Raw genomic sequence first — 11,605 nt, 5'->3', positions numbered from 1 at the left:
TGGAAGCAGTGGACCAGATGGTGATGCCTTGTGGTCCATGTTTGGCCCACAAGCTTGAGACTCCCCAGCCTCCTCAGGTCTGTTCCTCATTGTAGGCTCTTTTCTATGTTCAGCTGAGTCAGAATGAATCCCTATTGCCGATGATCAGAGAAGCCTCTCACACCTCTGCCACCACCTGATTGCTAAATTGTTGTTTTTGCCAAAGTAATGAGGCTCTTCACTGCAGATGGTGACAGCAGTCACAAAATTAAAAGATACCTGCCTCTTGGGAGAAAAGCAATGACAAACCTAGACAGCATCTTAAAAAGCAGAGACATCACCTTGCCAAAAAGGTCCGTATCGTTAAAGCTATGCTTTTCCCAGTAGTGATGTATGGAAGTGAGAGCTGGACCATAAAGAAGGCTGATCGCCAAAGAATTGATGCTTTTGAATTATGGTGCTGGAGGAGACTCTTGAGAGTCCCATGGACTGCAAGAAGATCAAAGCTATCCATTCTTAAGGAAATCAGCCCTGAGTGCTCACTGGAAGGACAGATCGTGAAGCTGAGGCGCCAATACTTTGGCCACCTAATGAGAAGAGAAGACTCCCTGGAAAAGACCATGATGTTGGGAAAGATTGAGGGCACAAGGAGAAGGGGACGACAGAGGACGAGATGGTTGGACAGTGTTCTCGAAGCTACCAGCATGAGTTTGACCAAGCTGCGGGAAGCAGTGGAAGACAGGAGTGCCTGGCGTGCTCTGGTCTTTGGGATCACGAAGAGTCGGACACGACTAAACGACTAAACAACAGCAAGACTCTGCTTATGGCATCTCCTCCAAGTGCCCCTCAGTCTCGTAACATTAGGGAGGGGAGTTCTGTGACAAATTTTATACTATGTTTCTAGGAAACTGTACTGAAGTTATTTATACCACAATGTTATTTTATTTTTATTAAGGCATTTCTTTAGGACTTAATCATGCACGTTTGTAAGCCGTGTGCATTAAGGAAACCAAAAACCTACAGGAAACAGAAAAATCAAACAATACAATATACATCATACACCAACCACTACCTTGAAATGCCTGCTGGAACAAGAAAGCTTTAGTCATGCATCTCAAGTGCAGGGAGGAGGTTGCTTTTGTAATCTTGGTTTGGAGGGAGTTCCACTAGGTTAGTCCCACTACAATGAATGCACGGCTTATAGAAGTTATGCCGAGCGTGAGTTATGGAGACACTCCCTTTGACAAATCTGCATCCACAGTTGCCACACAATGGGTCAACATCTTCAGAGAGCTGTCCTGGTCCATCAATGCCACTTCAGACTTCATGAGAATACGTGAAATTTAAATATACAGTCGTACCTTGGAAGTCGAACGGAATCCGTTCCCAAAGTCCATTCGACTTCCAAAACGTTCAAAAACCAGAGCATGGCTTCTGATCAGAAGCTGCGGAAGCCACATCAGATGTCCAGCTTCCAAAAATAGTTCGCAAACTGGAACATTCACTTCCGGGTTTGCGGCATTCGGGAGCCAAAACATTCGAGAACTAAGCTGTTCAAAACCAAGGCATGACTGTATATGTATTTGTCCTCAACATGCATTGCTTTGTGTCTGTAAATGTTGAATAAGAGCAGCCATTTTATTGCCAATTCACTCAGTTATGCGAAGTCCCTTCAACAGCATCTCATCAAACTCTGAAAGTATCTTTGCACACAGGGAAAGATACAGCATTTCATTAAAAAACACCAACCCCTCTCCATACAAAATTGTTAATGTCAATGTGGCCTATTTGTTTTTTTCAGATAGTTTTATGTTTCACCGGTGTTAAATTTAGAACGCTCACTCAGGATGCCTCCGGCTTGTCAGTTTTGCAGGAGAGGTTAAAGGACATGCTGTAACTTTATGTTTGCACAAATAAAGTAGATTAAAGTGCTCTGTCGCCCTGGCACAACAAATCCACTTTTCAGAATGAAACAGAAAGTGCCATTCAATTCTAGTCCTATTCATTAATTTCAATGGGTCTACTCTGAGCAGGATTTAGTTAGCTAGAATTTAGAATATTTGTGGTTAGAGAGGTGATGGGGTGGATTGACAAGTAGTTTGTATGTGTACAGTGGTACCTCAGGTTACATACGCTTCAGGTTACATACGCTTCAGGTTATAGACTCCGCTAACCCAGAAATAGTGCTTCAGGTTAAGAACTTTGCTTCAGGATGAGGACAGTTTCAGGTTAAGGACAGACCTCCGGAACGAATTAAGTACTTAACCTGAGGTACCACTGTATTTGTGAAGTCAAGTAAACACCTGACAAGCAAATCAGGATGAAGGCAGGATGAGTGATGATATTTGTATAACTGCTCCACAAGCAAATCAGAATGGATGCTCAATAAAGACTGGACATAGTCTGAACTCCTCCTAATCTTTTTTTTTGCAAACATAACAGGATGAATAAACAGGTTGTCCGTCACATTCAGGTCTGATTAAAATTCCAGAAAGGAATTCAGGAAGAACTTGCATGTGAGATGATAGATAGAACAGTTTTGTTGCACCTGCTGAGTTTTCAAGGATGTCTGCTGGGTACAGAACTTGGTCTCCTGATTCTACAGGCAATTCCCCACTTATGCAGGGGTGATGTTCTGAGGCACCATGCGCTGAAGTGAAATCATGTATATTGGGAACAGCATTGGAAAAGCCTGCAAACACTCTCTAAACCTCTGGAAAGCCTTGAAAGCCCCTTTAAAGTCCACCACAACTGCACTCTCCAAACATCCTTTCTCAAACTCAAATTCTCTGCAGGCCTCAAGATTCAGTGCAAAGGCTCCTCGGATTGGCAGACACTGTTTTCGAACCATTTTTGTCATTTCCATGCTCTTTTAGGGCCGTTTCCCCCCTTTCCATGCCACTTCTGGGTTCGAGGTGATGCGTGCATGCACAGTCATGTATGCCTTGAACATGCGTAAATGGAAGGTTGCCTGTAAATCCAAAGGCATATTTCTGTCTTTGTAATGAGGTTTCCTTTTAGGCTTGGGAATCTGTGTGCTTGCCTTAAAAATATTCTTTATTAAAAGCACAAGCTATGATACAAACAGAGGAATCACAATAGTCATTTGCACATACACAATATTTAGAATTTGAAGGCCCAAACTCAAAACAAACAATGTCATCCATAGATAATTTCGTTCTGCTTGATTCATACAAGATACCCGTCTTTCTCATTCCTTACTTTAACCCAGCCACTGAATTTATAATAATATTGCTTAACATCATTCTTAATTCGTAATACTAGCATGTGTTTAGCCAATACTGTAAATATTTTATAACCTCTAAAAGGAAATGTTTTTAGGGGAACAAAAAGGGTTTCTTTCTGAATTGGCAGTAGCCTATCTGTTGCTCTCCAGATGTTGGTGAACTCCAGCTCTATTTTGCCCCAGCTAGCATGGTCAAAGGCCAATGGACAAGGTTGATGGGAGTTGTAACTAGGGTTGCCATACGTCCTGTTTTTCCAGGACATATCTGGTATTTAAAGGGTGAAAACACCGTCCGGGGCGATTTTTTTAAAATTGCCAAAATGTCCAGGGTTTTTTGGTTTTAGACAAAGCACACGTGTGCTCGGGAACTGCCTTCCAGGAGCATGAACAGCTGTGCCCTGCAAGCGCAAGCAGCATGCCTCAGAGCGGGAGGAGCATCAGGGCTCCTTTGCATGGTTCAGCTGGAGCACAGGAGAGCTCCCAATCCCCAGCTGAGCCAGCCCCAGTGCTCTCCCTTGCTCACGTTGGCAAACCAGTGCCAGGCCGGGGACTCCTTTAAGTGCTCAGCTGCGGGGAGCGGCAACCACACTCCCCACAGCCAAACAGTTTTACAGAGCCCCCAGCCCAGCGCTGTAACTGCTCAGCTGAGCAGTTTCACAAAGCCTACCGTCCCCCTTATTATTATCATTATTTATTTATGATGATTTTTTTTATGTCCTCTTCTTTGGTTTAGAAGATTTGGCAGCCCTAATTTGTAACAAAACAACATTTGGAGCGCACTAAGTTGGCTGGTTCAGTATTCAGTTAACGGATTGCAATGTGCTGTGAATTTGTCATTCTTTAACTCCATTGCTATTGTATAATGTGTCATCTTCATCATGAAAGTATAGTCATTTCCTCCAGGTACAACTTGTTCCAGTGTAGACTGTGTCTGTGACATCAACATAGCTCATCTGAAATCTTTTCCTCATTCTGTTGCGGCAGCATTCAGGTGGAAAGCCAGTCCACCTATCAGGAGAGAAAAAGGGCTGGTGAGGGCATAGCCAGCGGAGAATAAAACACTACCTGAGATATCCAGATCACTGATCCCAGCATTACCTTCCTTTCTCATCGGGGGAATCATGCCCTGATCCTCAAAGCCCTGCCATTCTAACAGGCCCAGTTCTCTCTCAAAGAACTACATTGTTCATTTTGAGACTTCTACAAGGGACTCTTCTTGCCAGGGTTGCCTCCATCTGTTTTCATAAGTATTCAAATAGATGCATTGTGGGACAATGCAAAACCTATCTGCAATGAGCTTTTTTACTTCTCAGTTGTGGCGCCCACCCTGTGGTACACCTTCCCAAGAGGTCAAGGAAATAAAAAACTATCTTCCTTTTAGAAGACATCTGAAGGCAGACCTGTGTAGGGAAGTTTTTAATGCCTGGTGTTTCATTGTATTTTAAATATTTTGTTGGAAGCCGTCCAGAGTGGCAGGGTATTACTAATAATTAAAATAATAATAAATAAGAAAAATAAAAACAACTCATTTATCAAGAAGTGTTTTTTGGGATCAAAAAATAGATGAAAATTGTCTGTGAATGAAATAAGTAGTTTGTCTGCATTCATTCTAGAATATAATATCATTTGTACTCAGCCAAAGTCTCTGGGAGCGTTTGTAAGGAATAAGGCTAGCGAATTACAAGTTGCTGAAGTTTGGCACAAATGCATTTCCGTAGTCCGGAAATCCTGCCGAAACACTTAAGTCAAAATTGTTTTAGATGTTTTTCCTACCCTTCGAGCTGAATCTGGGGAAACCTGATTCTGTCAGAGTGTTGGTATAATAATAATAATAATAATAATAATAATAATAATAAATAATTTATTTATATCCTGCCCTCCCCAGCCACAGCCAGGCTCAGAGCGGCTAACAACAGTATGAAGGGAGAATGACATTTCTGAATGCTTTTCAAGGCCAAAAAACACAGAGGTAATCCATGCTTGCAGTAAAGTTGCACGCCCAGGGGATTGGTTCAAATTCCACCCGACTTCCTCTTTTGCTGATAGTGGAATTGTGTGCACAGCATGTCACACCAGGAAATTGATCAATATATGAGCCTCCATCTGCAGCCAAAGTGGAACGCTGCCAGGGGCATGACCACGTGATGATGCTAAATGTGTAGCTCAGCCCCAGACTGTTCTGTAATGAAATAAACAGCTGCCAACCCCATGCGAAGGCAAAGCTTTAAATAAAGACGCACATTTTCAGCATTTCCCATTTGACACATACTCACCAGTTATAAGGAAGAGAGGAAAGGAGACCCAGCCGAAGCCAAAAGACCATCCATAAGAGGCTTTTCCTCTTGTCTCCCCTGTGTAGACAGACATGGCAATCATGACGCAAAGAGCTATTAAGAAAAAATACATTAAGATATTAAGTTGCTTGTACATTAAATATTCCAGGCTGACCCTGAAGCTGCAGCTAGTGAAATGCAGTGGCTGAAAGATGTGCCCTGGTTGCCAGATGGCTATGGGGATAGGGACAAAGGATCAAGTGGAACTGATTGTATTTAAGAGTTGTTGTTTTAAACTATTTTTTATTTATAATTGGGGTTTTTTAAATTGTTTTCACATTTTAGTTATTTATAATGTTTGTTGCCTTCCAGTGTTGTCTTTTGTTGGAAGCCACCCAGAGAGGCTGTAGCAACCCTGTCAGATGGGCAGCCTATAAATATATAACTTGGTAGTAGTAGTGCAGTGGTACCTCAGGTTAAGTACTTAATTTGTTCCGGAGGTCCGTACTTTACCTGAAACTGTTCTTAACTTGAGGTACCACTTTAGCTAATGGGGCCTCCTGCTTCCGCTGCGCTGCTGCTGCACAATTTCTGTTCTCATCCTGAAGCAAAGGTCTTTACTCGAGGTAATATTTCTGGGTTAGCGGAGTCTGTAACCTGAAGCGTATGTAACCTGAGGTACCACTGTAGAAGAAGAAGAAGAAGAAGAAGAAGAAGAAGAAGAAGAAGAAGAAGAAGAAGAAGAAGAAGTATACTATACAGTTGTATCTTGGAAGTCGAAAGGAATCCATTCCGGAACTCGTTTGAATTCCAAAAAGTTCTGAAACCAAAGCGTGGCTTCTGATTGGCTGCAGGGAGCTCCTACTTCCGCCCTTGCAACATATCCATTGGATGTGCTTCCAGGGCAAGGAGAAAGCAGGGCTGAGCTGGCCCAGCATCCATCGGATCTGGAACCAGTCTCACCGCCCACATGCCATAGCGTTGGGCTTGAGCTAAACCTGACTGAAGCACCAGCCAGGAATTAGGCCTGATCATCCTGCTGCCCTCCCCTTCCCAGCTACATATCCATTGGAGATGTGGTAGGTGGCTGCACCACTCACAAAACCCTGGAGGTGGGCAGAGGACTATTGGATAGGTCCTTCCATCATTGATTTAAGCGGGTCTGCTCAGAGTATAACTTCACTGGATCCATAATACCTGCAACAATGCTGGCTATGGCTGCGGTCTTGGCCTTGGAGATGGAACCAAATTGCACGCTACAAAAGGTGCCACAAAGACCAATGCAAGAGATGGCTCCAGCGATCATCCCGAAGAACATGAAGGCTCGGGTAACATGGATGAAATCTTTCAGGAAGGAAGGAAGAGAAAGGAAGGAGGAGGTTAAATTCCAACAATAGCCATTTTGTCCTGGAACCCACTTCACTTGAATCAAAACATTAATCCCCCCCCCCAAAAAAAAGCATGGAGTGAATGTGTTATCCCTAGTCACACTGGATTTTCAGGGAGTTGGGGAACTGTCAGCTGCCCCCCCCCCCAAGTTACGGTTGAATACTACACCACTAGTACTCCTAGCGGAAGACAAAAAGCTTACCTTTCACATCCATCCCAAGTGAACCACAAGTATAAGTTGCCAGAACTTTAGCACAAGCTTTCCAGAGGCCAATGTGGCCCGAGGCATTTGCCAGCCAGTAGTCTGAGCCCAGGGCAATGAGGAGCAGCAGAAGGCTGATGAAAGCACAAACCAAGACGCCAATCTGCAGGGCCTGCATGGTGCGAATGGTCAGATCTGTGACTGCTCAGCGTAACTGCGATGCCAAACCTGGGGAAGGGAGATAAGTTTCAGTTTATGTTTGGGTGTGCTTAAAATTTACATATCTGCCGAGAGGCCTACTGCAGATTGTGCTGTCGTGAAGATGTCCTCAGGCTGTATGTTTACTAATTCTCTGTTCCAGGTTCTCAGGGCGCAAGATAAACAAAAAACAAACAAACTGTGCTGCCTTTCACCACCCTGTTCTCATAAGTGGTCCCTCCTCCCAAAATAATTCCCACCTTGATCCTCTGAAAACTGCTGAGCGCCTTGGTGGACCACTTACTAATATTACCTGCCTGTTGCTTATCGCCTACAAAGCCGCCCTGACATCTGTTAACTCAGTCAGGCAACAAGCCTATCTCTCCGTACATGCCTTAAAAAAAGAATATAAAGCCCTGATAACCTGTCAAAAGAACGTCTACAGCAGAAAATGCTGGTCAGAAGTAATTACTTGTAGCAAATATAATATGCTTTGCCCTCTTGTTTTTTTCCAGCTCCTTCAAAAGCTTGATGGATAATGGCTTTGGAGATGGCATTCTCGTGGACTGCTCTAAAGCTGTGGCACTCCCTCCTCACAGGTGTGAGTCTTGCAGCATCATTAGATAGCTTTTGGTGAATGCTAAAGAAACACCTCTTTACACTGGACAATTTTTAAATGATTTTTTTTTTAAAAGTACTGTACGTCAGTACGTTACTGGGTCTCCTCCACCATTTGACACCATTTGCCTGTGATATAGCAGTAGCTGAATAAATACATTTGTGCACTGGATTATAATTATAAATATTTTTAGTTTTTGAAAATACTGTATTTTTCCATTTATAAGATGCCCGCTTATATAAGAAAACCCCTATTTTTTAACCCAAAATTAAGAAATTCAGTTGTTTACCTTTTGGGGGGGTAGGGGAAGTCACTTCTGCCAATCACTCACGCGCCTGCCCGCCACTGCTGATCGCTCACCACGGCCACTGCTGAGTGCACACCTCGCCGTATTCACCAATTGTCTGCCCGCTCACCATCACCAGCAGCACACCTACCCACTTGCCACAGCCACCAATCGCCTGCCCAGTTGCCGCTGCCAATCTCCTTCTTGCTGCTACCATTAATCACACGTCCCCCCCTGTATTCATTCTCCGTGTATAAGACGACACCCAATTTTTGCCTATTTATGTTTTTTAGCAAAAATCATTGTCTTATACACGGAGAAATATGGTATATGCCGCCATACAGCTGCAGGTCTCTGAATCCTTCTTGTGAACTGTTGACACTCATTAGTAGCTCTGCATTCCGATATGTGGATAGTGATAAGGATCTTTGTGGGGTTTGTATGCCTCACTTCTATATCTTTTAAGATCTATCAGATTGATGGACACTTTGGCTAGAAAAATTATATGCCTGAGCTGAAGAATGGTGGCTAGCAGTGTTAATCGCGGGCAAACAACTGCTCTCCCCACCCTCCCCACACAACTCCATTTCCTCAAGCTGCAACCGCCCCAGAACTACTTCTGCTTTGTGCCTGTTTGTGCCCCACTTAGTGGGTTAATGGAATTGAAACAGAAGGGTTGGGTGGGAGGGGAGGAAGACATGAAGAGAACCAAACAAATTGCCATCCATTCACTCAGGAGTCATTTCTGTGAATGGTGTTTGGCTCAGGATGAATAACCAAATGGCATATATCTGCTCTCCTTCCCTCCCTCCCTTCTTCTCTCATCGTTCACCTTCATTGATTTGACCTCAGCCTTTGACAGAAAAGAAGACTTTTTATGGAGAAAACTGGGGACTAAGATGGACAGGTGCCTCTGCTGAGTTTAAATTAAGAACTTTAAGCTTCAAGTCAGAGTAGATTGAGAAGGCCAGTTGTCAGGGCCAATAGACTCAGCCAGAGCAGTTAGACAAGGTTGTTTGCCAGCTCCCATTGTAACTATCCAGCCTCCCAAAATTTCAACACCTCTTGTGATGGTTTGACCCCTTTCCGTTTGAACAGTACAAATTCCACAAATACTTTCCATATCTCCTTAAAATCATTTCTCCTACATATTCCCCATTTTACCTTACTAGCACATGTTAATTTATCATTAGTAGCTATATCCCACACCTCTTTATACCATTCTTATATTTTATATTCACCATGCCCCTTCCACTTCCTAGCTATAAAAACTCATACAGCTGTCAATAAATTTGTGAGCAAGCCCTTCATAGCCTGCAAACCTTCCACCTCATCATAAATTGGTAACAATGCTACCTCTGGAATGTCAGACAGCTTTAACCCAATTTTTTTTCAAATGTTCCTCTATTACCTGCATATTTTCCAATGGATTTTTGATTGTTATCAAGGCGTCATGTGCAAATAAACTTTTCCATTATTGCTTATTCCTTATATATTTCTAACTTCTCAAATTACATTGGCCAGAGTTTCAATGATCAATACAAATAAAATAGGGGAAAGGGGGCATCCTTGTCTTGTAGCTTGAACTAGTGTTCGTTCTGTTATACCATTGTTCACGATGGCATATGCCTTGTTCCTAAAATATAGTTGATTTATTAATCCCTTAAATCGTTTTCCAAATCCTAAGCTTTTTATAGTCATTTTCAATGCCAACCATTCTACATAGTCAAATGCCTTACAAATATCCAGTGCTACTATACCAACTTTCAGATTATTTCTTCTTATTATATCCTTTGCTGGGATTGCTGAGCTTCCAGGTTCTGCTGCTGCTCCTTCAGACCATTAACTATCCACTGGCCTTTTCTGATTCTGCCTCCTTTCAAGAGGAGAGATCACTGATGGCATTTCCTAACAAGAGTAGGCTAAGCATAGGTGAAGGCAACCAGTATAAGCCCCTCTTCCAGGCAACAGATTTGCTTACCGCACGTCAGATCCCCAGAGAGATGTTCCTGCACACCAAAAGCCTCCAGCTCACAGCTCAGTCCTTCTCTCTGCTTCTCCTTTGCTCTGTCTTCAAAGGTTACAACATACAAACAACTTGCAAAAGGCCTTCAGCATTAGCAAGAGGAAATGGTGCAACTCACCTGGATTGCCACTGTGTTCCAGAAATGATCAAGAAGCCATTGGCCAATAGCAAGGCAAAAAGTGGGCAGAGCAACAAAGATTAACTTCTCTGAAGTCTTATCCTGTGTTGGGGAGACCACCCCATCCCAATCTCCCATAAGGCACCAATTCTCATATGGAAACTCCACCAGTCTATAAATAAGTCCTTTGTGAAAAGAGAAGTGTGGATTTTGAAAGATGTTTCGGTTTGCATATTGTTACAGAAAGTGTGATTCAAATGCAGACTGAATCAAATCCTCACCCCTAGGGTTAACTTGGCTGTCTCAATCCCCATCTTTCCACTCTCTGGCGAAGTTGGACTTGTACCCTAGGAGGTGTGTTTTGTTAGGGGACATACTGGAGCTTATGCAATTTGTAGCTCACTTTACTTTGCAACGGTTCTTGTTCGTTTATTTGTTCAATTTATATCTCACCCTTCTTCCCAAAGGATTGCCCTCCCGACTTCTGGTCTGATCGCCATGGCGTTTGGCTGTTTTCCATGGCACTGCACTCCAGTCATGCAGGAATTCAGGGGTAATATGGGAGTAATTATCCCTGCCCCCCCCCCCGGGTGGGGGGGACTGGCCGTCACCCACGGATCATCTGATAACTGCCACTCGCTACAGAAGGTGGGGGCAGGGACGCTGGGTGTTGAGCACTGCAAAAATTGGAAACTCTCCAGAGCCATCGCCATGAGCATCCCTGTTCTTTAAAAATTAATTAAATCTGAACTTACAAACAGGCGTGTTCTGGAAGAAGGAGACAAAAAAAGACCTGCTAAGTAATTCAGTCACTGAGTACCAAGCTTTGAACTGAGAAGGACTTTCAGCTTTTTCTACGGTTTATGTGAGGTGAGTGGCTGTTTCCTTTCTATACTTGCTATTTCACGATTTGGCAAGCCTCATTAAGAAAGATCTAATTAATCAAATGGAATGCAGGAGGAACTGTATAAAAACCTGAGAATTTGATGCTTCATGGCGCGGTCATCTGTGGAGGGCTCTAATCAGAACTGGTGAAAACTAGATTGATATGCTTTCAGCTTGGGATGATAAAATGCCGAACTGTGGTGCAGTTAGCTGATGGATTACAACTGGGGTATATCTCACACAAAAACTGCATCTGCTTGTATGGATTTTCATCGTATATCAATTATTAAAGTGAAGGTGAATCTTTGGTCTTGGCGAGCTTTCCCTAGGGCTCAGGGAGAGCAAGCTTGGATTTTAGAGGAATCAAACAATTATTAATTGTG

At 43.2% G+C, this 11,605-nt stretch overlaps 2 protein-coding genes across 2 annotated transcripts in view; both read right to left on the bottom strand.

Moving 5' to 3' along the window:
- Nucleotides 1-11,605, bottom strand: part of LOC310684761 (protein NKG7-like) — a 104,465-nt gene that overhangs the window by 52,221 nt on the left and 40,639 nt on the right. The gene's annotated exons all lie outside the window — the stretch shown is intronic.
- Nucleotides 3,538-10,715, bottom strand: LOC310684767 (protein NKG7-like). The gene is made up of 5 exons (XM_083456339.1): nucleotides 10,175-10,715; nucleotides 7,091-7,318; nucleotides 6,697-6,843; nucleotides 5,500-5,613; nucleotides 3,538-4,234 (listed from the first exon to the last, which is right to left on the bottom strand). The coding sequence occupies exons 2-5, from the start codon at nucleotides 7,266-7,268 to the stop codon at nucleotides 4,194-4,196; spliced, it is 480 nt and encodes a 159-aa protein (XP_083312465.1). The 5' UTR covers nucleotides 7,269-7,318; nucleotides 10,175-10,715; the 3' UTR covers nucleotides 3,538-4,193.

The sequence above is a fragment of the Podarcis tiliguerta genome (assembly GCF_965153285.1).
Source record: "Podarcis tiliguerta genome assembly, chromosome: 8".
Classification (NCBI taxonomy): Eukaryota; Metazoa; Chordata; class Lepidosauria; order Squamata; family Lacertidae; genus Podarcis; species Podarcis tiliguerta.
The sequence above is the reverse complement of the archived record's forward strand: the minus strand, read 5'-3'. Positions and strand labels throughout refer to the sequence as shown.

Excerpts from the sequence above, each read along its gene's own strand:
- LOC310684767 (XM_083456339.1), bottom strand. The coding sequence starts at position 7,268 with ATGCAGGCCCTGCAGATTGGCGTCTTGGTTTGTGCTTTCATCAGCCTT. Across the intron at positions 6,844-7,090 it reads ACTTGGGATGGATGTGAAAG|ATTTCATCCATGTTACCCGA; the intron begins GTAAGCTTTTTG and ends CCTTCCTGAAAG. Across the intron at positions 5,614-6,696 it reads CATAGCCAGCATTGTTGCAG|CTCTTTGCGTCATGATTGCC; the intron begins GTATTATGGATC and ends TTTTCTTAATAG.